The sequence below is a fragment of the Fulmarus glacialis genome, unplaced genomic scaffold (genome assembly GCF_000690835.1).
Source record: "Fulmarus glacialis isolate BGI_N327 unplaced genomic scaffold, ASM69083v1 scaffold14624, whole genome shotgun sequence".
Lineage (NCBI taxonomy): Eukaryota > Metazoa > Chordata > Aves > Procellariiformes > Procellariidae > Fulmarus > Fulmarus glacialis.
This window is the reverse complement of record NW_009210112.1, coordinates 39,609-67,088: the sequence shown is the minus strand read 5'-3', so window position 1 is coordinate 67,088 and position 27,480 is coordinate 39,609. Positions and strand designations below refer to the sequence as shown.

The 27,480-nt window shown below is 38.1% G+C and overlaps 1 protein-coding gene across 1 annotated transcript in view; it reads right to left on the bottom strand.

The window, feature by feature from the left end:
- Window positions 1-27,480, bottom strand: part of MMS22L (MMS22-like, DNA repair protein) — a gene marked incomplete at its 5' end in the record, with an annotated part of 100,249 nt that overhangs the window by 34,447 nt on the left and 38,322 nt on the right. The window contains 1 exon segment of the mRNA XM_009577076.1: window positions 1-117. This exon segment is cut by the window's left edge and continues 24 nt beyond it. Coding sequence (XP_009575371.1) covers window positions 1-117 — 117 coding nt within the window.

Below are 27,480 nucleotides of genomic sequence, written 5' to 3'. Positions count from 1 at the left end.
TTTCTCCAGAGAGCACTGGCGACAGCAAGGTGGTGCTCTTTAGCCACTAATGGAAGCTGTGCGTCTGGGGCCGTGTTCCCTAGTTGAAGTCCCTGGCTTACATGTTTGTGCACACTCCTAAGGAGAAACAAAAACAATGTTTACGTTCAATAAATGAAGAATTCACATCTTTTAAAAACGCATTTACAACCACTTTAAACCGTAGAGCCTGAGAACTGAAGGATCATTTTGCACAATTAAAACCTTTATGCAAAGACATTTATGCATACCAGTTATTTGATGGATGATTGATGGCATATTAAGCACCATAAAGTTAATGTTAATTACTAATGTCAACCATTAATTATATGCTTTTTAATATGTCAGATCAAAATGAGAAATAGGCAGCTTTAAAATGACTACCTGCATTTTGCAACTGCTAGCATGACAAGCAAGTCTGCTTACAATGCAAAGCCAGATGCTTTTTTAAAATTTTTGTCAGTAGGGTTTTTAGGATAGAGTTGTGTACAGCAAATAATGGCAAATGATTTTGATCAATTGTAAAGCTTCCTTCTGAAACCTATTTCTCATTTGTAAAAGCTCACTAGGTACGAGTTTTGATAAGAGAAAAGATTCATTTTATCCTGATGCGCTGCAGACAATTAGGTTTGACAGCAATGCCCACAGCTTTGTTAGTACAGTAAGGACAAAAGTTACCACTACACATAACTCCCATCTCTTCCTGAGACAATGTGGCATGAATTCAATAACGCACTCAATTTTCTTCCTGCTACTTAATCTAATTTGGAAGTTGTGACTTTCTAGAGGTTTAATAGAGATATGTCTGCAGGGAATCAATGTTCTCAGAGAAATGGGGAGGAGAGGAAGCATTAATAAATTTGTCTGGTAGAGCAGGATAGGAGGCATTACTGCACTGGGCTGATCAACTAAATAACATGCTTATTAAAAACAATCTGTGGGAACGCACTATCATTCCTGTTCCTATTTATCTTCTGGTCAACTCAATTGAGATTGTGCATTAAAGCACAGGCAGCATTATTACATTTGCTTTATTAAATTCTATAAACAGCACTGTAAAGTCAGAGTCAAGATATTTGTAAGATAATGGCAAACAGCGGAAGCATCGAGACTTGCCTTAACACTAACATTTGTAGACTATAATATCTTTTTTCTTAATTGCCATTCTCACAATAGCAAGTGTTTCACAAAACTCTTCCCCTAGATCTTTATTCTGTGCTCACTCTAATTTGAAATAAACCAAAACAAAAATAGAAAAAACTCCAGCCCCTAGTTCCCCTTCTGGGAATGTGGGAAAATTATGAAAGAATTACACAACTCACAGCACTCATTAGGACATCTGAAATGGAATAATTTTAAATAAAGAGTAGCCTGGCTGCAAGGCCTTCCCATACTAGGGTTGATATTAGAAGCGCATCTCATTATATCAAATTAGTATCCAAAAATTCTGCCTAACACATAATTTAAAACATAAACCATACTGGCTGTCAAAGGTAACGATACCTTATGCCTGCCTGCAGGCATCCATTAGTTTCAATAGGACAGACAGAAAGAGAATTGAGTACCAGCTACTTTTCAAATGGCTACATTTAACAGACATGGAAGGGTACATAATATTAGGAGGAATCAAGTATTTCTTTGAGAGACAGTGTGAGTCCAAACACAGGAACAGAAGCCAGGAATTCTAAACCCAACATTTATTCCCTGTGTGGCTTCACATAAATCATACAGCCTTTGTTAGCCTCAGTTTCCCAGCCATGATATTTGGATAGTAAGCTTACCCTTTAAGGATGCTGTGAAAACAATCAATGCTTAGAAACTGAGGATTATATTCAGTATGTCAGTTGGTATTCCTATTTATAAGGCATATTCTCCAAGTCAACATGAATTGAAATAGAAGTGAGATTAGAATAAAAGTCAAGCAATACTTCTTTGGGAGTATCCCTTATTAAAAAAGGACAAAGAAAAGGGTGCAGAAATAGTGAGGTCTAGAGAACAAACAATGAAAAAGTAAAAGCAGGGTTAAAAACATATTTTTGCCCATTACAAAAAAAAAAAAAAAGTTTAACCGTAAAAACATAAAGGGCTTTTTTTGGTTTATTTTGTTAAGAAAGGAAAGCACAATGCCTCACAGTGCAGAAAACAAAACTTCCAGGACCAAATTCTGCCCTACTTACATCCAGACTACACTGTAAAATTGCACAAGACCTTTTTCTCTCCTCTAAATTGCCTCTCCAAAGAAGGGTCCCTTGCATCTCCTTCAGCCATGTATGCAAAGTAGAAGGGTGTACAGACTTCCAAAGTAAGGTAATATATCTCTGTGTCAGTGGAAGGGCAACACGTACAAATCAGTATTTATGTTTATTCATAGTAACATACACAAATGCTTGCAATAAGGTAAATGCTTAGAATTGATGGGGCATCAATATATGCTGCAGCTGATGTAGCCAGCTACTTCTCCCAACAAGCAAATTTTTTTAATTCCATAAAAATATGGATAAATACAATTTTACTTTTTGTTCAGGCTTCTACATTTTTCTAACACTAGACAAGCATACCATCAAACCACTCCATTTCTGAAACCATATACAATTGGTTTTCCATTGTGTTAAGAGCTCTGGAACCACCAGTTGCGTCATTACAATGGTAATAACTTGGTGTGGTTTTTACTTGTGTTAAATTGTGGATTTCCTATTTCTGTGAAAAGAGGTGTGTTTTTTCATTTTGCCATCAGATCGAATAAACCCTGAGTTAATAAAAGAAGGGAATGTTTGTGCTACCTGAATGCGGATTGTGCTGGATGTACAGGAACAGCAGTAGTATGCGGGATTATCTTCTGCATCCTACACCTGGGTAAGGAATTGCAGCCATTTATCTGGATGCAGATATTGTCATCACGCACCATGCTTTTGCAAACATAAACCATGCCTTTGCAAGCCTGGATTACTAAAATGGAGTGAAACTTTAGGTCAAGCTGGAAAAGTAAAACATGTAAAATGCAGACACCTGCCTATATAATGGAAACTCAAGTCACTACTAGTCCATAATCTGCACGGGCTGCATATTGGCACCCAGACTTAAACCCATGCCATTTAATTTGATATACAAGGGTTCAGAACGCCTCAACATGAGAGAAGACCTCTCTCCTCCTATCAGCATTGCCAGGGACACATACTGCCACCCTCAGGGCCACCCAGACTACAAATACAGGCACTGGTTTCTTCACAGACGGTACTTCCAGTTCCTCTGCTCCCAGACCATGTCAGGCCAAGCATAGTACCCAAGAACTCAGCTGCCCAGTACAGTCAAGATTAAGCTCAGCAAAGTCTTTTTAAAGGACCTGAATGACCTTTTGATGTTGAAACAAATAAATAATTAAAAAACAACACCTGCAAGGACCAAGAGCCAAGGGAGATTGGGTAGAGATGTATGAGTATTTCTAAAATGATAAATGGCTTTGATGCTTAGAATTTCAACTACTAACATCAGTTCTTTCAAGGAAAAGTCAGGCCAAGTAAAATGAAATAAAGCATCATCACACTCAGATTCAAAGACAGGTAATAGGGGCTTTGTGCTCTCTGCAGATCAATAGACTCTAATAATACTTGAACTTGGAGATTTCCCTTCCAAAGATTCTCCCTCTTTTTGCATCACTTTAAGATTATCAACATACTTTCTCATTTTGATATTTTGGCAGCAAATGCACTGTGCCTTGGTCCTATTTTAATGCTGCCATAGAGGTGGTAACAGCAACAGAAGTGCTGAGGCTTCTTCAGCTATGGGGTAGCTATGAAGATTTCAGCATAAAGAACTGAAGAGATATGGAGATTAGCTGATGCAGGGAACAATAAATTGAGAGTTTTGATTTCAGTGAAGAAGACAGAAGAGCTTTACGTTCTCTCAACACACCCCAGACACAGAGGTGATGTCAGCTACTCGGAAATGTGCATAACAATAAAGTATCATCTTAAGGTCTCCCAAAAACCAAAAGCCACATTAATACAATGAGAAGCATATTTGTTTCTGCTGAAAAGATTATCAACAAGTTACACAATAAAGATGGCATTAAAATAAAATCCAAAATAAAAGTGCCAATGTTGACACTACTCCACTTCATATGGAAAGGTGTTTCAGCTTCCCTTCCCCTATTACTTGCCAATACAAAGAAATTATAAGCACTATTATAAGGCAAAACATTGGACTTTCCTGTAGAAATCTATCCAGTCATATTTTCTGCGGTTGTATAAATCTCACTGCAGTGATACGCTCAAAATTTGTGCTACTGCTACAGGTGCAAAACTCTGAGATCTCTGCTAGACAGCAGTACACTCAGCTTCAGTGACCAAACAATATTTATCAAGCAGCATTTCAGAATTTAGTTCAAAATTACTCATCCAATTTCACTCTCTTCAAATGCCATAAAACATCAGTACTTCTTTCATACCTCTACTCATTTCTTCCTTTCATTCCACCAGAATTGTTGCTTCTTACGGTGACCAGAACTGGAAGCAAGGTTTCAGCAGATGCTACACACATTTCCAGTAACTAGTCCTATCCAAGATAAAGCTGAAAAAGATCCTTGCCTGCCCTCCATATGCCTTTGAAAATAATCCAGTATGGGTATTCAACTAGTTGATTATCATGCTATTTAGTTACATGATAGTTATAGAAAATTGCAACTATAGCACTTATTTCATTGATCCATACAGATACCAACTCCATGTTGACAAACTCGCTGTTCAACTTCTACTTAGTAATTTGTTCATAAGCATTTACTTATTTTTATGTCTGTGCTTCAAATATGCAGTTTACACTAAATACATGTACAATTCTGAACTCAAAACCTGTTATACTACCATAAAATATAATACATAGTGTGAAGGAGAAGACATTTTTAGAGTGAGTTGATTACTTTTATACAGAATTTTTTAAAACATTCAAAAAAGAAAAGCTAGTTTAAGTATGGACTATAATACTGGCATTCACAAAGGCAAGGACAAAATGGTTGCATCTGGGTTTAAGTCTGCTTTCATGCGGTATAATGGAGCTGTGCCAAGGTACAAGTAACAAACTCTATGATCCTTCCTCTCTTATACATGCAGATTCATGAAAATGAAATGGATCTGGATCCATAGAAGTGGCACACTAGCTGCACAGTGGTTCCACAATGGCCCTGCTTGTCCAAGAAGAAAGTGCCCAAATTAACCATGCTTAGAGATTGGTGGAAGGTCGTAGATGTGGGTTTCAGGCAACTCATGGTAAAGGCTTTCGGCTTCCTCATCACTGGTGAATGATGTGACCACTTGACCTAACGTGTAAAGAGGTGAACCTTCTTTCTCTTAGCCACAGTTCTGAATGCAAGTAGGCTGGGTTGCAGAGCTTTGCACGGAACTCTTGGTTATCAGCATGTTTAGTAGGTGCACTGACAGCATGCTTACAATAATTTTAAGTGCCAAAACATATGGTTTATGGCCTCAAAGTGCCTCCGCTGGATGCTAAACTGCTAAAGCCTGTGAAAACAGCCTTAGAGTCTCTGGGCACAGAAGTTTAGGTACTTAGGGACTTTCAGTGGTTAAAATGGAGTCACCCACACACTTTCAGACACTCCCATATTCAGGCTGTTTCTGTGAAACGTGCATGAAGGAAGGTGACTAAATTCTACCCAAGTGTGATTCAAACAACAAAGTTCTCTTTTAAATCTGTTTCTAAGCTCTTTGGGACACAATTTGTTTTTTTATATCCCTTTAAATAGCACCCAGTATATTGAGACTGGTATGACTGCATTAGTAACCAGACAGAGGAAGTAATTCCACCTCAAATCAGATTCTCTCAACTTAAGTTGTTTCCATATCTGTAATATACAAAATATCTATAAAGCTTCTACATATTTGAGAGAGCTTTTCACTCTTTGAGGTAACTCAAAAAAAAAACCCTGGAGGAGCACAGAAATTTAACCCACCTTCATGGAATTAAAAAACAGATTTCAGAAAGAAAAGCAACATGAGAAACTTAAGGCCAAAAATCATTTTTCCCATCCATTAAAAGAAACATTTGAAAAAAATCCCACGGTTTATAATGAAAGTGTCAGCACTGCGTAAGCCACAATGATAGCATCACCACCACCACAGAACTGTACTGCTGACTGTACAGACAGAACTGGAAAAATTATGATACAATATTATCAAACATTAACATGCTCCCATCGGATCAGTATTTATTAAATCATGTTTCAGTGTTCTTCCTTCAGTTTAATTTGCTTCAATAATCTATAATAAACTGCATGTTTAAATGTTTACTGCAAAAAGGATGTCCAAATAATATGCGTTATGTATGTGTATGATGATCACTGATTGGTGTGTTGAAGGGTAACAAGGGAAGAGGGATGCTTTTCATAACTCTGACATCCAGGATTTATATCAAACGCTTTAATTCATCCATTTGTCCTTAAGTTTTTTATAGCACAGACTTGCACATCATACATGTCAGTGTTACATCATGCCTTCATCAGGCACAACAACATGAAGCATACACAGTGACATGTCTTAGATGTTGGATGAAATCCGAAGGGATAAAAGGATGCAATGGTTAAAAAACAGGGCACAAACAGATCTCAGACCCCTGAATCTTAATTGCCAAACTGCTCACTTAGTCAGATCACCCTCTTTTGACTGGGAAGTCCCCTAGGTGCCTGCAATTCAGCTACGCAAATGCCTTCAGCTAAGCATCTAACCCACAATCTCAATCTACTGGGGCCCAGAAAGCTGATCATGGCTAACTCACACCAAGAAAAGCAGGCTGCACAAAGTGCAGGAGTAGCTACCTTCATTTTAAAACCTGGAATAACTTTTTTTATATATAACAACCAATGAGTCACAGCCTCAGGGTGGAGGGCACCTAGGCCCAGTTTTGATAAACTGGTTTTGGGATCAGGCTCTGCTCTTGGATTGTGAGTTTTACATTAAGTCAGTCACTGGATAAAAATGCAAAATCCCAGAACAAGGACTGGAGCCCATGGCACTCTTCCCTCCCTGTATTACATAATAACCACTTGGTAACAGATATTTAATTGTTCAGACAATCTGTTGGCTGTTATTTAAGGAAAAAAACCCAAAACCACAAAACAAAACAAAAAACACCCAAAACAAATATGTTTAAGTATGCATCTTCAGCAGTAGGATTCTACAATGGTTCCAAGCATACAGATTTCTGTTCTTCATCACATTGAATCAGATGTCTCTGGACCCACCAGACACACAGTGGATTCAATCCTTCACTTCATATTTTCTGTAGGCTAGCAGTAGACCAAGTCCGACATACGAGGCAAAAGCGGTTTGTTTTATAAGACATGCATGCTGTATGTGCCAACCTAGTGACTGCTCAGCTGGATCTGTTACTGTAGGCCATCAGACCATTGTATCTTGGAAGACCCCTACACCATCTGAGAGCAGGAGTCTTCCAAGTTCTGGTATCCTCCTAGCTCATCTGAATGGAGCTGGCAGGCAGGCAGTCCTAGCGCCCAGGAGTAAAAGGTCAAGAGAGGCCTAAATCACTATAACACTCTAGGACTGAGGTGCTTCAGACCATAATTTTAAAGGACTTGTTTATATATGTGTGTGTGTAGATATATATATATATGTAGAGAGATAAATAAAAATACCAGGGCATCTAGCTTAGGCTGTAAGAGACACACACAGACATTAGGGCAGCATTTCAATTAGGAGCACTTCCCTGTAAAACCTTAGCTAATCATTGCTAAAAGATGCTCCACCTTCCTCCACCCAAGAATTTTAACCATACTGTTTTCTGTTTTTTTTCCAGATGCACATCAGGAAAACATTGCTCCTAAACATCCTAAAACATATTTTGCTTTATGTTCCCCTAATTGAAAAAATGTCTATTAATGAAATAAAAAAGGCTACAGATCCTTTCAATTTACCACACATGAATCGCTGCCTGAGTAGAAGCTGATCACATACTCTTTCCTACTGAAGATACAGTAGGTTTAAACAGAGCCATTCCAATCCTTTCGTTGATGGTATAAATCTTCAAATCTCAATGGAAGAGCCTAGTATATTCCTATTGGTAGTGGATCATTGACAGAACATACTCAACAGTTAAGAAGCTTCTAATTTGACAATTTATATAAGCAGAGTAATTAAAGTATATTAGAAATCCAGATAATCTCCCCCAATCAAACCAACAAAGGGCAGCCCATGGGCATTCAAATCACATGTTGCAATTTCGCTCAGGTTCACCTTCCCAAGTGAAATAATATCAACAGAAAATACCTTAAACTAAATGATCCTTACTCATTACCAAACCTATTCAGGAAATTACATAACGCTCTCTGAAGATAAAAATATTTTAAGAACAGTTAACCACTTTAAACAACTACTTTTTTCCTTTTAGTGATTTGAAGACTAAAGCCAAGTTTCATTTCTCAGACATTACTTGGGATAGTCACTAAAACATAGGAAAGAGAGGGGAAAATGTGACAGATCCTTTTAAATGTTATAATGCAAGTAGAGCAGCAGCAATATTTTCTCACATTACCAGAGTGTGCATTAGTACAGATGATGCAAGTTCTCAGTAATTAAATAATTATACTCTCAACAGTTAGGGAATCCGGCTCTTACGATTTTTTAATATTCTCAAAGCAATTATATTTTTGATTATTTCTATTTGGGTTTTTTTTGTTTGTTTGATTTACGTATCTTCTACAAGTAAGTCTATCAACTGCACAATTAAAAGCATTTGATTTCATTACATTTTGACATAAAATAGAAAGTAAACCAAAACCAACACTCTTTATAAAGCTTTCCAAGTTTAAGGTTATATTAAAAAAAAAAAACCCAAAACAACAAAAAAACCCCAAAACATAACCATTGCAACTGACCCCATAATAAGCAAAAGTGGAAAACACTTTTCAAATACACTATTCAAATTTTAAGTCAATGTTCCTAACATTTTTTTTTTTTCCCAAACAACAGATGCTGTAATACATAGCTTGGCAGCTACTTCATTAGAGAAATATGATTCAAGAAATGTGGCTCTTTGTCTGAAACTAATGCAGAGGAATTTGGTAGATCTATGTTCTTCAATAAATTCTTTAGATTTAAATGTAACATTACAAACACCATGTAGAAAAAAGTGAACTGGAAGTCTCAGGTTTTAAGACAGTCGTCTTTTCCACAGCAATATGGAAACAAAAATATGTTATGATATATAATCATATATCTTATGTTACACCTCATTGCTTGATCCATTTTCCCAATCAAGGAATCACTAAAACTGGCAAAAGCAACCAAGACCTAATTCACTTCAAAGTTTTCAAACCAAGGATTCAAAGTAAGAAATGTTAGTTTGTCAAGCTGCAGCATCTCTGAACATGGCCATCCCTTGAAACTTTAAATATATTCATTCTTTGGGAGTTCATCTTCTGGACTTTTAGAAGGAAGTATCATATAGGAGTGACAAAGACGAATCAGTATCTAGGTGTAATTTGCATATACTCCTTCACTTTTTTCTACTGGAAGGCAAAAGTTGCACTGGAAGGCCAAAGCAGTACTAGCCTGAACATTCCCGCCCTTTACTGGAGAGCAGTAAAAGTTCCCAAAATACCACCAACAGATTTGACAGAGACAAGGGGATAAAAAAAAGTCTATTTTAAAACTCATGGAATTGGGGAGGAAATGTGGAAATCCTTCAAATAGGAAAATGGACAGACAGCAACTGCTGAAAAGTTTAACTCAGAAAGAAAAAAAAAAAAAAACAAAACCAGAAATGAAGTGACCTCCAAGCACAGCAAGCTCTCCCTCCTCTATTATACCACTACTTCTTTCATCACATTCTTCCTGCAGCGACCTTTCCCCCATGCATTATATGGCAGAAGAGAGACCTGGAACGTTTTATGATCAGCTTGTCCTGTCCTTCTGACTTTCCCAGACGACTGTGGATGCAGTGAGACTTGCAATGATCTAGGCCAAAGAGATGCCATAATCATGAGATGCAAGTGAAAGCTGTCATATAAACACTTGGAAGAATTTTCCACCGGTTGCTTGATGAAGGTCTTAAACATATGGAGAAATGGGCCAGCAGTCTACCTGAAACACTTCTTATTAAATTACAAGAAACAGCAAGTATTTGGAAAAGAACTAGCATAAAAAAAAAAATCATGGACAAGAAAAAGGAAATCAAGCTTGAAATTCTTCTTTACTGGCTGGATTCGCTTTACTTTAAAAGTGAGGCAAAGCAAGTGTCACCAAAATTGTGATTCTACAATGTGCAATATTGAAGATGGGGAAGTAAGTTCCAATGATTTTCTATGCATTTAACTTTAGATTTTAGAGGAAAGCTGTTCATTAATAGGTCTGCATTCATTACAGATATAAAATGTCAACACATCTTATATTGCTCCTTCAATCTACTGATACGTAGGTGATACTGTTTATTTTTAGATGCGGAACACTAGGAAATGTTTTTCTTAACTACTCTGAAATGTTATTGTGGATTTCTTTTAGAACACAAATATTTTCCTAAAGCATTCACTATTTTGTAAGCAATCAAATAGCATAACAGTCCCTTAGTTAACCGCTAATTTACTCATCAATAAATTGTTTTACCCATTTTTGAATGGTTAGGCTTGATGAGTATCTCCTGTATATGCCCAGGTGAAGAAATGTCCAAGGCAACATCTGCAGGACCACACTAATAAAAAAAACTTAAAAAATTATCTGCATAATCAAAGCGCTCATCTCCTGATATCAAAGATTCTCATCTTCACTGGGATGGAAAGTGTTAATACTGTGAATAAAAGGTTTTCAACTCCAGTTGAATCATGTGAAGATTATCAATAGAGCAGCAATGTACAAAGGGGCTTCAGCAAGGTTACCGAGTTTAATATAATCCTCTCTATAGCTAAGCACAGTAATAGAGAACGCTGTGTTCACTGTGACAGCATGTTGTGTATGCTCAGTAATACTTTTAAAATATACAGGAAGAACAAGAAATCCCCAACATCTTTACTACACTCAGAGACAAAGTAAAGATATTAACAAGAACAGACACACAACCTTAAAACACAAAGGTTTTACAGAAAAGCCAAACATTCAGAGCTGCAGAATATTAGTTAGCACTTTCTTCTCCTTAACCCTTCTCAAAGGCTTTAACTACATCAGCGAAAAGACAAGTTGTTATGACCATAATTTAAATGCAAGCAACAAAGCTCTAGCCTGCTTTGGCTAGGTCTGCTGGGAGGGAATATTACATCTGCCTCAGCCACCCTAGCAAATTTGTGCCAGAGAGCTGTTGTCTTTTCCTAACCACATTTAACTAAGATAAGGTTGCAAGAGCAGCAAAGACAACATAACCTGCGTTAATTCAGTGCAACTAGTCCACATTTCAGCTTGTGGAACAGTGACAGCTAATTGGAGCCCAACTGCAATTTTCCTTCATTACCTTCACTGGTATTTGGCCAAGTTAGCTTCTCCCCTGTACTATACAGGCATATGCTAAGGTCGCAGTTGTCTTCGTGTCTTTAATGCAAAGATAAACCGGAACACGCACGTGCACACACACACACAAAGTGATCCTCTGCTGTCCCAAAATCTCAAGTCCCAGAAAAGTCAGTCCAGGTACTCACTTCAGCAGCAGGGCTGAGCCATTCACAGATCTCAGCCAAGCACTCTATGCTAGGTTCTGCACTGTTCAAGGCACTGGGAGTCATCTTGTTGCTTTGAACAGGTAAGTCAGTGCTCAGTTCTTTCAAGAAACAACACAGAAAAAGCAAACACTTAAAAAGACATTTAGTTTGCCAAAGCAGACTTTCAGCATAGGTCAGATTCAGAATTTTTTTAATCCTCTGAAAGAACAAATAGAGAAAAATAAAGGAAAAAATGGACAGGGTACATTTGAAATTCATACTATCCTAAGCTGTTGTTTTCCCCTTTTTAGTTCACATACATACAAAAAACTCACCTAAACCAAACTTAATATTTCTAAATCATTGTCATTTCACAGCACTTAAAATAGCTCCATTTCAACTCTTAAAAGCCTTATTTTGAATAGCAATCTTTGTAACAGACTGACATTACAAGTAGTTTTGATCCAAGTAAAACAAAATTCCCCAATAAATTCCTATACCACATGCAAAACTTCAGAACAGTAAACGTGTCTCAGCCTCTAATGCATTGTTTTGCAAGGGTCCTCTCAGAACTGCTAGTGAGCTGTGAGCCACATAACCTGATCCATAAAAGCTAAGTCTTCCCCACCGTATGATTCAAAGTATGTTCATCACACGATTGAAATATGTTCTTTACCAGAGGCAGCCATTCAGTCATGAGGGCACGGTCTGCAGGCACGGCACCTCACATGATGAGAGTTTAAAAGGAAAACACAAGACACACTTACCCACCATTGATGGGGAGGGTTCCTTGCAGGAGTCATTGGGAGCTCTTTGATCAGCCCTGACTGAGAGACACTTCACCCTTTGGTTTTGAGGGTTTTGTTCACTTGTTTTAAACAGGGGTCATCTTTTGTATAAAAGATTTGTTAGAAAACTACTGAGAAATCTAATTACATTTCTGTAACTTTAAATTATAGGGACACAATTTCATTTTTAAATATGAGAATAACTTTGGTTTCCAAAGTATTTTATATTTGAAAGAACAGGAAGTCTAGATCACTTCAGATGATCTTTATTCAAGTTCATAGCCTACTAGGAACATAAATGCTAGTATCTGTCATGTAGGGAACAGATAGTATTAGCTGGTATGTTTTTTAGCTGGAAACAACAAATCACTGCCAGTATACAAGATCATTTTTAACAACCTTCCCATTACAGCTCTTCCTTCTTGCCATCAAAGCAGAATGGAATTACAGAGACTCAAGGGTCCCAGCAAATAAGCTGACTTAGCACCATCTGCTCCCTGTTAAAGACCACCTTTCTTCAAAATATTCAAAAGCAAGATCCACTCAACCCTGTCAAGGCCTTCTGACTGAGCTCTTTGCTTGCAAAGTTCTAGAAAGACACCACACATTAAACAATATCCTGGTATTATATACAACAGTCCTGCCTTGAATACATACTGTTCAGTACAAAACCCACATTCTCCATTCTTACTGAGAAATCAGAGAATCACAGAATGGTTGAGGTTGGAAGGGACCTCTGGAGGTCATCTTGTCAAATGCCACTGCTCAAGCAGGGTGACCTAAAGCCAGTTGCCCAGGACCATATCCAGACAGCTTTTGAGTATTTCCAAGGATGGAGACTCCACAACCTCTCTGGGCAACCTGTGCCAGTGCTTGGTCACCCTCACAGTGAAAAAGTGTTTCCCGATGGGCAGAGGGAGCCTCCTGTGTTTCAGTTTGTGCCCATTGCCTCTGGTCCTGTCACTGGGCACCACTGAAAAGAGCCTGGCTCTGTCCTTTTTGCACCCTCCCTTCAGATATTTCTGTACCTTGATAAGATCCCCCTGAGCCTTCTCTGCTCCAGGCTGAACAGTCCCAGCTCTCCCAGCCTTTCCTCAAGGGAGAGATGCTCCAGTCCCATAATCATCTTTATGGTCCTTCACTGGACTCTCTCCAATAGCTCCATATCTCTCTTGTACTGGGGAGCCTAGCACTGGACACAGTACTCCAGGTGTGGCCTCACCAGTGCTGAGCAGAGGGAAAGGATCACCTCCCTCCACCTGCTGGCAATGCTCTGCCTAATACAGCCCAGGATAACATCAGCCTTCTTTGCGAGAAGGGCACATTGCTGGCTCAAAACCTTGATGAAGGTATATGGAAACCTTCCATGTCATCATAAAATGAATCATACGTGAAAATATAATTTATAGTGAGAATCAGAATGCCAGTTTATCTCAGAAATTGAAATAAAGTAGAAATGCTGAATTGAAAAAATGAGTGCTTCTGATTTCAGTCATGTTACTAATACAGAGACAAACTGCAGATTGCAAATGGGTATCTTCCAGAGAACTCTTCTGTTAGAGCAAAGCTTGTAAAATTTGTCACTTTCTAGAAACTGTGTGTTAAACAGGATTTCTGTTTGGTTTTTGTTTGTGGTTTTGGTTTTTTTGGAGAAGGGGGGTTGGGGTTTTTTGTTTGTTTTGTTTTGTGGTTTTTTTTGTTAAGAGCTAGAGTCATAGAAAAATCTAAATTGAAAGGGACCTCTAGAGGTCACCTGGTCCAACTCTGCTCAAAGCAAGGCCAGTCCTGAATAACCCTAAGGAGGGAAATTTTAAAAACTGACTTAGAAACTTGTTCCAAAGTTTGACTATCCTGTGAAAATGTAATCCTTATATCTAATAAAAACTTCCTTCATCACAATCTCAGTCCATTGCTTCCTACCACGATATACCTCTGTGAAGGGTCTGACTCCATCTTATCTATAACCCCCCCCCCATTCGATTGTCATACAAAACAGTAAAATGCCTTCTCCCTGCCACCTCTCATCCAAGCCTTCTTTTCCTAAGGATGAACAAACTCAGTTTTCTCTGCTTCCCCTCACAGGGCATGTGCTCCAGACCCCTAATCATGTAGGTGATATTAAGTCCATCCTCTACTCGACTTAAATCAGTATTTCAATGTTTTTCTTGTGCTGCTTACTTATACAAAATAATTTACTTGAAACACATTCTTATAGAACACCAGGAGAGCAATGAAGTATAGCTGTCTATAGCTACACAATGACCCAGACAAATCTTCTGAATTTTTACAAGCTAAGCCTTTTTTACCAATTCCCTACTGTCTTTTGTTCACAAAAAAATTCCACGAGAAAGGATAACTACACAGTGTGACTCGAATGCCAATCACCTGGTTCTGAAAGGCCAGTAGTGAAACCCATTTTTAAGTACAATCATTTCCAAAATCCTGTCTTTAGCTCTTCCGTGGGACTCTGAGATCAGGATAACACCAGTTGACAGAGAATTATAATGATGGGACAGGTTTATATCTTCTGTAAGCTATTGTTTACACTTTTTAAAAAGTAATTTTTCACACAGTAAAGATATCTAAAAAAAAAAAAAATTTAAAGCTTAACAGGTTGACCTTAAACAGACAATTTCTTATAGTTCAGAGCCCAGTAGTTTAATGGACTCCCAGTGCTGACGGACTCCTCACACTGGGGAACACTCACATACTGTACTAAAGTGGATCTCTGTTTAAGCTCACGGTGTTTCATTCAAACAGATCAAAAGCGTACAGATCACTTTGGAAAAGCTTACAATTTGAGAGATTTGATGATAAATTTATGGCCATGTAAAGATCATTAAAATTCTTCTTAACCACACTATGAAAAAATCAAAGTTTGGCAAATTGCTTGAAACAAATTCACTGAGGTCAACTTCACCACATCTCTCAAATGTTTTCCTTTATCTAGCACAGCTTTAGAAATGCAGTTTCTCTCACTGAGCATGTTCTCACCCAGACTCGAGTACCAAGAAGACAGAGAGAAACTGGTAAAATAGCCATTCTGGCTGCAGAAATTCAAATGTTGAGTTGGTGTCATCTCAGTTGAAATTTCCTGATCTGATCAGCAGATGTGAAATGGACTCTGAGGATAACTACACAGAGTCCTGAGGAGAGGTAAAGGAACAGTATCAAAATATAAAGCCCAAATACTGAAAACAAACAAACTAGAAGTACTACTACCCACAGTTACCTCTTCAGACATTCTGAATACAATTTCCAGTAATACACCTGTCTTACCATTACATCTGTAACACTTTGTTATTATCATGCCATTCTTATTTTTCAGGTAGGAAGCCTGAGAAAATACTTCAAGTTTTCTCTTAATTTAAAACAAGACTGTAACAGAGAGAGGAACTGTAGTTCAAATAAAGTTTTTCTTTTTTAAAATGAAACCCTCTTGCTCCAGCTCCTCTAGCTGCCTTTGCAGAAAATCAAAAACTATATGCATATGGATACTGTCTAGCAACCTGCTCGGAGTCATATACTGTAAGTGGTTTAGGAAAATCTTTCTCTCCGAGAGAGAAAACAGATTTTGGAAGGCAGGCAAATTTGTACTCAAGATAATGAAGTAACTTGTTTCCAAATTCCAAAACAAAGTATTTCATTTCCTTCCTGAAAAAATCAATTTTGTTCTTTATGGAGTATCTGTTGTGTTAAAGGATGCTGTTCGTGTAATACATCTTTTTACTGACGGAGATTACTTTGGGTACCAAACATCCCCTACTAACATTGTTCCCAACATTTGGTAATAGAGACAGTAGAGCTAATTTTCTGTCATCCAGGAAGAATGGTAGGTTTGCTAAACTTTTATCATCATCCCCTCTGAAACACAGTAAAAATCACTGTTAGAGCTGATAGTTTATTAGATCAAAGCTACCATCAACAATGTCAATCCTGCCTGGTCATGTTAACAGGAAAATGTTTTACGAGTTCTACCACTGGGCATCCATTTAACTTCCAGCACCAGCTCTGCTGTAAAACCGTGCACATAATTTATTTGGTGACCTGCGTGTGTGCAAAGCATTATCCAGGCGAAACTTCTCACAGTCTGACAAAATGCTTTGATTTGCACTGTTCAGATGATTGAAAAAAGAGACTTTAAGCAATCACCAACAATAGCTTTTATCTCCAAATGTGCTAAAAGTGTAATACTACATGAGAGCAACCTATTGCTTTAAGACCAGATTTGATAAAATACAAGTGATTGGATAAATACTACATTTTAAACTTGTACACATCTTGTCCATTAGGCTTAAGTATTAGTAAAGTTTGCATTTGTCTTAGACATCATTTTTAGCAATTTACCCACACAACACTCATAATGCCTCCATGGTATCCATGGTAACCTCTTTACTTACATATAGCTTAAAATACACATTTATTCCAATTAGGTGAAGTAAACAGAGAACAGCCATTCATAATTCCTCAAGTTACTACCGTCTTTTCTTTTAGATAGTATTCAACAGTCCTCAAAACAGTTCCTAGTTTCAGTCTGCCACATGCAGTCAATGACACGTATGTCATCAAATTCTCTTCCTCGCATCACAGCAGAACTGATTTAATTACTCCCAATAATATGCACAGTATACAAATACAGGTATCTAATCAATTTCTACATAATTCCAACAATGCAGATTCAATAACTTACTTTGTTTCTTTTCAGTGCAGATGTATCGCTACTACTCCGCAAGGCTTCCTAGAGTTCAATCTACTCTTTCTCTATACTATAAAAAACATTTGATTTATAATAATCTGACACATGCTGCAATGTCTTCCAAAAAAGACTCACCTCAGACAGGAAGCATGCTCAATAAAATATTATTATATCTAATATTCCATTGTATTTCATATCAAAACAGAAAGGGATGTTGTTTCAAAACTTGCAACACATAATTTTTTAAAACATTCTGCTTCTATGGGCCTCTTTGGTACTTTTTGAATTCCTTAAGATGCACTCCACTCACCTAGTTCATAATTTTTTTTTTTTTGAAAGCAGCTGATAAAGGCATTTTCTCATGTTTTTACATAAAAACCACTACAGTGAAAAACCAGCATGAGCCTTGGGACACCTACCAGCTCCTACTACTTTGCCTATGTTCAGCATGTCATGTCCTTGCTACACAGTATCACCTACCACAGATAGATGACACAATGTTAATAATGGTTAAAATTTTCTATGCAGCTGCTGAAAGAATTCAGAGACCTTGCAAGACACACAGAGTTAAATGTTTAAGCTGTTTTTCCTATTTTGCTCTTCAAAATCTTAAACTAGAAAATCCCTTGAGTGAAAAGTCAGAGAAAGGCTGCCATCCCTTCTAGGGTTAAAAGATGCTTTTGTAAGATTTTAGGTCAGATTAACCTTTTGCTCACAATAGGGCTGGTTATTGGTTTTATTTTTTACTGTCTTTAACACAGGTAAAAAATCAATATGAAGCGAGACAAAGGGCTCTGGAGGCCCTGGCTACACCAGCTTTTGGTTTGGCTCATGCACAATCCTACAACATGCTGAGGCTGGGAAGGATTAGCCTGCTTGTGTTGAGTAAACCGATGATACTCAATAAACAGTTTCTGTTGTAAACCCCTTAGGACGTGCAAAGCCACACTAGTTGGCATTAGACCAGATAAGCTGCCGAACCAGCTGTAATCTCATTTAGACCTGAGCTGATCCTCCTGTCCTTTCATTCCACAGGATCAAAGCAAACCACTGAGGAGGCAGCTGTATTATAGCAGCAGTGCTTGCTAGATGCAGCAAACATTTCATAAATTCCTCTCCTCGAAGCAAGCCTGCACATAATCTACCCAGAGCCAGTTCAATCAATGGATTTCTGAATTCATTAGTCTTATTATTACAGGATAACTGTTTTCTCCACACAGTGTGGTAGTTGTTGCAAGCCAACTTTGCAAAACAGTTGTTATTGCTGACCATTTCTTTCTGGTAATGTTCCTTTGCATTTTTGCTGTGCCACATGAAAATGATTTAAATCACTTCAATGCAGTATTTTTTTTAAAGACTGGAAATAAAACCAATTCACGAATATTCAAGTAGGAAGCACTGAAATATAATAAATTCTTCCAAGCATAATTACTGGCTACCTGCTCGCATACTTCCATGCATCAGTAATAATGACCAATGTTTTCTGAGCTCAACGACAGCAAATGATAATAGCGAAAGTAGAGATTATATCATTGTAGTAGCATAAATACAGACTAAAATTACAGATGTGAAAGGAGTCATTCTAAGAAAAAGATTTCTATTTGCCTTTTACTTTTCGTGTTCTCTGGAATTAAAAAGAAGAAATATTTTCATTAATTAAGAAACGAATAGCACAACTTAAACAAAAACAAAAACAAAACAAAACCAGAAAAGCACAAAAGTAACAGGTCTTTTTAAACTAAGCAAAAATGAAATCCAAGATGCTGGATCAAATAAGACTTGAGGGTGCAACATTCAATTTCTGTACACCATTTGGAGTTTCCACTGTGCAATTACAGCTAAAACATTTTATAGCATAACCTTAAGAGCTTTAGAAGAACAGAAAAGTAATTCAGAAAAATGTGTCAACCACTCTGTTTCCCACCAGTGAAGTCTGCAATATAACACATATTCACAGATAAAGAAAGTAAAATTAGATTTGTAACTTACATTGGAATAGGGAAATACTATTAAAAATATTTTTCAGTCCTCTGATTTGCTAATTGTATTAATTGTTAATGAAGGACCTAAGTTTTCTGGTGCAGTTGTATTGGGAAAAAAAAAAAAAGAATGTAATAATAATTATGCAGTACAGCAGTGATTTTTGGGTCATGTACAAGTAGTGTCAGTGATTCTTGGATCACTCCTTGAAGAATGAACAGTAGCCACAGAACTAAGTTTGGCGAGAAAAATAGGGGAGGCCAGGTAACCCTTAGAATTAAGGTAAAAATAGCAGCGTTTGTGACTTACTGCTATTTGCAGCCAGTATAAATATACAATACATTCATGCACACAAACCGAAAAGACAGAGGATCCCTCATAGAGAACTGCTCTGAGTTTACAGACCACAAGATCTGTATCATCTTTGCACGCACATCCTACATTATACAGATCTATTGGACCTCTGTATCTGTTAATGTTTTTAATAAGGGCACGAATAAAACCTGTCCCTGTAATAAAAAGCTTCAATGAAGTATAATAAAATCAGATGTTTAACACATGCAAATGATTTTTAACAGATTACAGAGATGAGATGTTTAGTATGAAACTTTTTTTAAGCACTAAAGCACAGATGTGCTAGAGCATGACATAGGCAGCTGGCAAAGATGAACAAAAGGTATTTGCACCTATCATCTACAGATGTGTAAAAACCCCACCACACATCGCTTCCTCAATCACTTAGAAACCATCTGATGTGTTAGTTAATGATTCCCCTCTCTCCACTTCATTCTTCAGACATAAAGGGGTCCCATTTAACCATTATAATCACTTAATAACAGCAAAGTGATGGGTATCAGAACCCTAATTCTTCTAATATTTGCAAAATCCAGCCCTTTGTAATAATAATAACACCATGATAGCAAACTGTAAAACTGTGTAATTATACTTTAATTGTATTGTGAGGCATGCATTAATCACAAAGTTTAAGTACCAAGGATGGAATTATAATAATTCTGTAAAACAAATTTAAGCTAGCTAAGTAGGTCAGAACCACTAGCATGCAACAGGAGACCTCTGGGAATTTATCAGTTAATGGCTATTTATGTGCAAATGAGTGCCCTCCAACCCTCCCAAATCCTGTGTAGCTGAAGGGTATTTCTGTTAACCAGGAGCATGCTTAACTGCTGAGGCATAAATTAAACCATTTATCGGAATGATTTTAATTCTTCTCTCCCCCCACCCACTCTTACTACTCCCCTCCACCCTCCCTAGCAGCACAATTTACAGTATTAATTTACATGGAGATAGGATTGCTGAAGAGTTTTCAGAAATTACTCTGTTTCAAGGGCGGGGGTGGGGTGGGGGGTGGAGAATAGAGACAAGGAAAAAAGAGCGAGAGAAAAACTTTCAGTAAGAGACAGTAGCAATGCTATACTTAATCTTCAAATCTTCCAGAGGGCAGGTTGAGTTATTAGAAATTCCAGAGGTTCAGTATCACAGCAGTGCAGTGGAAACCCTTTCACAATGAACTCTAATGAAATGAAATTCTGTTTTATGTCCTCATGTTCTAAACTTGGAGAAGACAATGAAGCTCAAGGGGGACTGCATCAACTGTATTTTCTGTCGTAATGCTCAGACTGTATACATATCAAAGGTTTTCCTTCTCGAAAGAAAACAACAAAGGTTTCTTGGCTGCAGGAAAAAACACCTTCAATTTTTGAGTTTGACTTGGAAAAAAATAGTCATTTTTGATGTCTTAGGAAAATAGATACCTTTACAAAATACTCAAAATCAAGATGTATTGAATTTTCACTATGATGTAAAATGGGAATGATTTACAGACAATGTAAGTGATTTCTCAACACTTATAATCATAGCAGTAATTCAGTACAGCAAGGTAATGCAAGCATAACCTCAAGATTCACTTTTAGGCTTATATTTTCATATGTTTGGGATTTCTTTTTTCTAAGCACACGCACACATTTTCTTGCAAAGCCTAGGGTCCCAGAATAATAAAACAGTAAAAGTTTGATTATCCTAACATCCTAACCATAGCTCCCTGTTACACTAAACAGGGTCATGTCTCCCCAATGTCTAATAATTACATTGTAAAATCCCTTGATTGCCTGAATATATTCACTCTCCCTATGACATTTGGATAATCATGGCTGTGCTATAGTTAATTACTATTTAACAGATGATCACAGTCCTTTACTTTCTGATGTCATCTTTGCACCTAATACAAAACTCCACGTAAATATAACACACTGAACACGGACACACACACCATTTCCTCCCCAAATCAAGCCGTTGTAGAATACCCTTGAATATATAGGTGTGGTGTGAATCGGAGGAATTCCCTGGGAGCAAATCTTTACCAGCTTTAAAATATTTTAGGCAGATACCTGGAACACTTACTGAGGTATTTTTAAATGCACATCGCCAATAACTAATCAATTTTTTCCTGTCCAGGAAAACAAAGAATGCCAGTGAAAATACTTCCTTTTATTCTCACGATTGACTTTTTGTAAGGAAAACAAGACTGCAAAAAGCAGTAAAAGAAAACCTCATTGTCCTGGCAAGCACACATGTACTTTCCTGTTCCTCCCTTCTCCTGCCCCTCAATAAAAGATGACACACATCCCCGGCTGCAGCGAACGCTCCTGCGGCGTGCATAATGGCTGCCGTGGCTGCCTGTGTAGTCCGTGCATTACCATATAGAGAACCAGAAGGTTTCTGTTTCTTAACATGGATTCGCAAGCACACACATTAAACCAGAGACTTCATACCACTCTTTGATAACAGCTAGAAATTAATAAATGAACAGAACTATTTGACAAAAAAAAGTTCACTCATGTATTTTCAGGACGAATTATCACAGCTGTATTATCAGAGCCTGCGACAAGCCCCCAGTTACCTCTCCGTTCCCTACAGTGAGGGGCTGCAGCCTTGATTATGTCTGTACCTTCCAGCCATTGGCAGGGTCTCAGCATTGCCCTAAGGCTTTAATTAACCCCGATTAGAGATAAACAGGGCCTTCTGGTTGTGAAAAAGAGGAGAAAATAGACCTTCAGCTTATCAGAGAACTAAGTAAACCACAAACTCTTTTCACCTTTCTCTTCTTGCTCCTCCCAATAACAACGTCAGGAAGGTACCCCCACAAGATGATACACGATGTACACGTTGCAGAGTATGCTCTACTCTTTCCATTTTGTTTTTAGGGAGAATAGGGTGGCATGCTATTTCAGGCTCATTTCACATTAGGCACATTTTCACTGTCCCTGGTTTAGTACCACTGGAAAGTAAGCTGGAGCATTTAGGCATTGGCAATTAATGGCACTTGGTCTTGCTCCAAGCCAAATAAAACTTGACAACGCACACATACATGCCCTCTATCAATTGGCTTTCTTTAGAAAACGTCTAAAAAAGCATTTTCAAAGTAGTTTTCTATACAGATTTCAAGACTTGAACACAAAACCACCGAAACCCCTCTTCAGCAGAGCCACTGTGCTGCACACACAGTACCAGCCACCCTCACACTCCCACCCCAGAAAGTCCAAGAACTAGTAGGATACAAAACCACTGAACAGGTTCAACCTTTTCCTCCCTAATAGAAAGGGGAAATTAAAAAGAGTGTGGATACTACAAATCAAAATGAATGACAGATTTCCAAAGTTAAATTTTATGGCAGATTACAGTTTCTTTACCTTCTGATTTCACTGAGTTTTTGTTCTGTAAGGAAAAGCACAGAATACTGTTTAGGAAGCATCCTTACTAATCACCACATCGAGCGCTCCTTAATATCAAATCACAGAAACATCAGTGAAGTGCTGGGTACCATCTCGAGAGTCGTTTAGGGAGTTCATCTCAGCAGTCTGGTAAGCTTAAAAAGACTACCCTCTGGCAAATGTTTGTGTAATGCATTGTCTAAAAAGTAAAAAAATGAAATTCAATACCATAACTCTCTCTTGCAGTCTGCCAGAGTGTTGACATTTGCAGCCTACTCTAAATAACCACTCTAAAAACTTCTGCCCCAATTAAGACAATTCCTTCTTCACTGGCATGGAGAACAACAGACAACTTGTCTTCTTTGCAATGTCCTTTTACATACTGGATAACTTCTAGCATGTCTCCCCTCAACCTTTCCTAGCTAAAATCAGTTCTGTCAAATTTCTACAAACTTCGTACTCTCATCATTCACTTCTGTAACTCTCTCCAATTTTCAGTTTATTCATAAATGTTTTGTAAACTGACATGTCCAGATCTGCATACAGACCTGCAGCTAAAGACAGAATAAGCAGCTTGTCTCACCTGTAGAAGTTTTATTAACACACCCCACAATTATATTTAAATTTATTTATTTTTTCTTAAGCAGAGTCACATTAAGTCCTGCTTCCTAATATCATACAGGCTGTGTGCCTGAGAGAAAGTCACTGTTAAAAGTTAGCCAACAGACAGATTTCAATCAAATTTCAAATTTTCTTACGGCCGCTATGGTCTTAGAAATGCATGTAAATCAATATCCATGTATATAGAGGTGAAAATCCCCCACTCCCTTTTTAAGGTACCAGAGAATCCATTTGAACTATCATTCACAAACAATTTTGGTTTTCCTCCTCACACCAGGCTGAAACTGTGCTAGTGTAGGGACAAAATACTGGACTTTGCAGCCACCTGTGCTGAGTGGGCAAAGTCTACAAGCAAGGGCAGGACAGACAGGTGGGGTAACAGCTATGGTAGCTACCTCCCTTTAACCAACCCCAGATGTGGAGATCCCCTTTGTTTCTCTCACCTTAACGTGCATACTACCTCCCCATACTTTGGCAGTACGGCTGCCACACCAAGCATTCCATATGTTGTATTAGCATCTCTCCTTCCTAATTTCAGTACTTAGCCTTCACTATTTCCTCTTGCTGATGATCTGTTTTTCAAAATACTGACGTAATTTTAAATTCTGGTTCTGCTTTCTATTTGAACACAGAGAAATACCCTATATTTTTTGTCCACATACAAACTCAGACAAACTCTGTAACTCATTTTCATCTATTACAACTAGTTGTGCTAAACAGTTCCTCATTTTCAGTGATCTGAAGTGATGCCATTAAGCATAGATAATACTAAGGTAATACAAGTAACACCAAAACCTCACACTAATTACATTCTTTATGAAAATTTTCTCTCTCATTCTCATAGACGCACACCATTTTACAGTAAAACTGTTTGTAGTTGTAAGGCTCCTGTTTTCTTTTCTCTTCCTTTTTTATTACAATACCCAGAAACAATTAAACTGGAAGTTGTTTTATGTCCCAGAAGAAATTTCATCATGAGTAAAAGCATCCCAGTGGAAGAAAAGTCAAATGGTGTATACCCAGAAAACAGAAAAATAGAAAACAGTAAACAGAAACCAGAGAATGTATTTAGATTCATCCCTTCTCTTCATTTAGTCATTGGTTTCATAAAAGCACCAAACTGCATCTGCTGATGACGTAGTCCCATAAGTTAGTAATAAAAGAAGCTGATGCTGGTAGTTTACAGCTGTCAGTAACAGAATCTGAAACCAATTCGGAAAAAAAGAAGCAAGTGGCTATTTATCATCATTGTACCTATTTCTCAGTTTTCAAAGCACCAGCGATGGGGGGAACAAACCCCAAAAGCTTGTTCTACTGAACCACTGAACTGAGTTTTAAAGAACTGCACAAACTACTACAATCTGTGTTGTGACCAGCATCTGGCAGGTGATTTGCTTGCTTTTTGTTTTCCTCCATTAAGATAAGTATATTCATGTGTTCAGTTAGCATAAGGATTCTCCTTCAAGTTCATTCAGATCTTTTTTTTCTCCCCTTTAAAGGTCAACTTTCTTTAAAACACGCAGGCACAAATTAATTCTCCTCTCCAGAGATCACCTCCTTTCACAGGGGCTAGTAATGGAGAGAAGAGTACAAAGGGAAGCATTTTGTGTGAAGCAGAGACACACATGTATAGTTCAGTGCATGTAGATGACTCGTCTAACCATTCTTGAAGATGGCAGTGGCTTGCTCGTCCCAAAATGTACACTCACTATTTTATCAATCAGGTTTGCGATTCTCTACTAAGAGACGAGACGAGAAGAGAAACATAGGGGAATAGATGGGCAGAGGCACAGAGTGCACTTCGGTATGCTAGAGAGCCTGAGAACGTCTTCCCAAGCCAGCTATCCATCCGCTTTCTCCATCCTTCTGCGCAGACTGTCAGTAGGAGGCAGCATCGACTCTGACAGCAGCAGCTCTGCACCGCAAAGTAGTTGGGAGCTAGCTTCATTCTTCTGTCATTATATAAGCAAGATGACACTGTTCTCTAATCCAGCCAAAGCTGATAAGTACCATCAACCTGTCACTTCCTACATTTCAAATTCTAACATTGCAGCATCAAAGAGTTTTTACATTTCGATTTCTTTTGCTGGCAGCGGTCGGTAGCCTCTCATTCTCCCACGGTGTTCTAATGCAGCATTTGCACACCGGGGTTACTCCCAACCTGAATAGCAGGTCATCCCCTACTCACTGAGCTCATCTGCGGCCCATGTGCTAGGCAATTTAGATCCAATCAGCCCTTATTTAGCTCAAGAGTAATGAGCAGCATAGTGACACAGACTTAAGCCTGACCCTCAGGACACTGCTCATCAAGCAGTAAAACTGTGACAAAATCATTCATCTTCCACCCGCTGGCAAGAAATAATACTCGCACTCACTGTATTACTTTTTCAAGATATAGAAAAAAAAAGTCCTGAATTTTCATGATGTGAGACATTAATTTGCAGAAAGCTGAATTCCCTTAAACCCCCCTGTTGCTATGAGCTCACCAGGGGGAAATAGGCCTTAGGAGACTGAAACGGAATAAAGAAAATTGCTTCAGCTTTCTTTTCATTTTAAATAAGCCTTAAATCTGACAAGAGATATCCTAAAGAGAGAAGAAATATATATCTTGTAAGGTAATGAAGAAACAATCAAAATTAAGAGATTAGAAGGCTACTTGCATATAATGTTTTTTTTGGCAAAAATATTTCTTTGCTTAACATTGAACAGCAAAAAAATATTCCATATGAAAAGCCATTCTCACACCTTGTGTGAAGGATAACAGAAGGAAAACTGAGAAGAAAGTTAATTTGGGGAAAATAGTTTCAAAAGTGAGACACTTCCATCAGAAAACAAATCTGTGCTTTATGTCCTTTAGGGAGCACATGTTTCTCTAAACAACTGCAGGGTCCCAACCAGCAGGTTCTCAGTACACCTGGATATGATTTTACTCTCTTTTTTTGGTAGATTTACTCTTTCACAACAGTAAGTCTTGTATTGCTGTCAGGTAGGCCACAAAAAGCTTATGTGGATTAATTTTTCGTAGATAAAATGAATACAATGGATGAAAGACAGAAAGGTGTTTCAATCTGTAGCACAGGGGCAGAGCTGTGTATCTTCATGATTGATGTCTGAGTACTAGACTTGAGTTTCTTTAGCTTCGGGTGTCTCCCAAGACTGGCTTTGTTTGGGCATCAACAGTCAGAAGGTCCTTTGACATCTTTTGTGGTTTCAGTTTGTTCTTAAAGTGATTCTAGAATAGAATAGCATTTTTCAGTTGGAAGGGACCTACAGTGATTGTCTAGTCCAACTGCCTGACCAGTTCAGGGCTGACCAAAAGTTAAAGCATGTTGTTAAGGACATTGTCCAAATGCCTCGTAAACCAGGCTTTGGTCGACTACCTCTCCAGTAAGCCTGTTCCAGTGTTTGACCACCCTCTCGGTGAAGAAATGCTTCCTAATGTCCAGTTTAAACCTCCCCTGGCGCAGCTTTGAACCATTCCCATGTGTACTGCCACTGGATACCAGGGAGAAGAGACCAGCACCTCCCTCTCCACTTCCCCTCCTCAGGAAGCTGTAGAGAGCAGTGAGGTCACCCCTCAGCCTCTGTTTCTCCAAACTTGACAAACCCAAAGTCTTTAGCTGCTCCTAATAGGACATTTCTTCCAGCCCTTTCACCAGCTTTGTTGCTCTCCTTCTAAGGCAGACACTCTCTATTACATCTTAAACACCAATATGAAACTGATTTTAATCAATTATTCAGCTCTCACGTGGCTGCCTACTGATTCAAGAAAACAAGACAGTGAGTAGTGGAAGTAAATATTCTTGCAAACCTGAACCAACACTAGACATACACAGGAACTTTCTATAAGCAAAGTATTAGGTATACAGCTCCAGTGCACATTGTATCTCATTTCATTCCTTTGTATAGTAATACTCTCAGAGCAGAGGATACACAATCAAAACACGTCGGTTTTAGCTAGCCATCTTTGAAGATCAAAATACAAGGGACAAAGGTATAAAAAACATT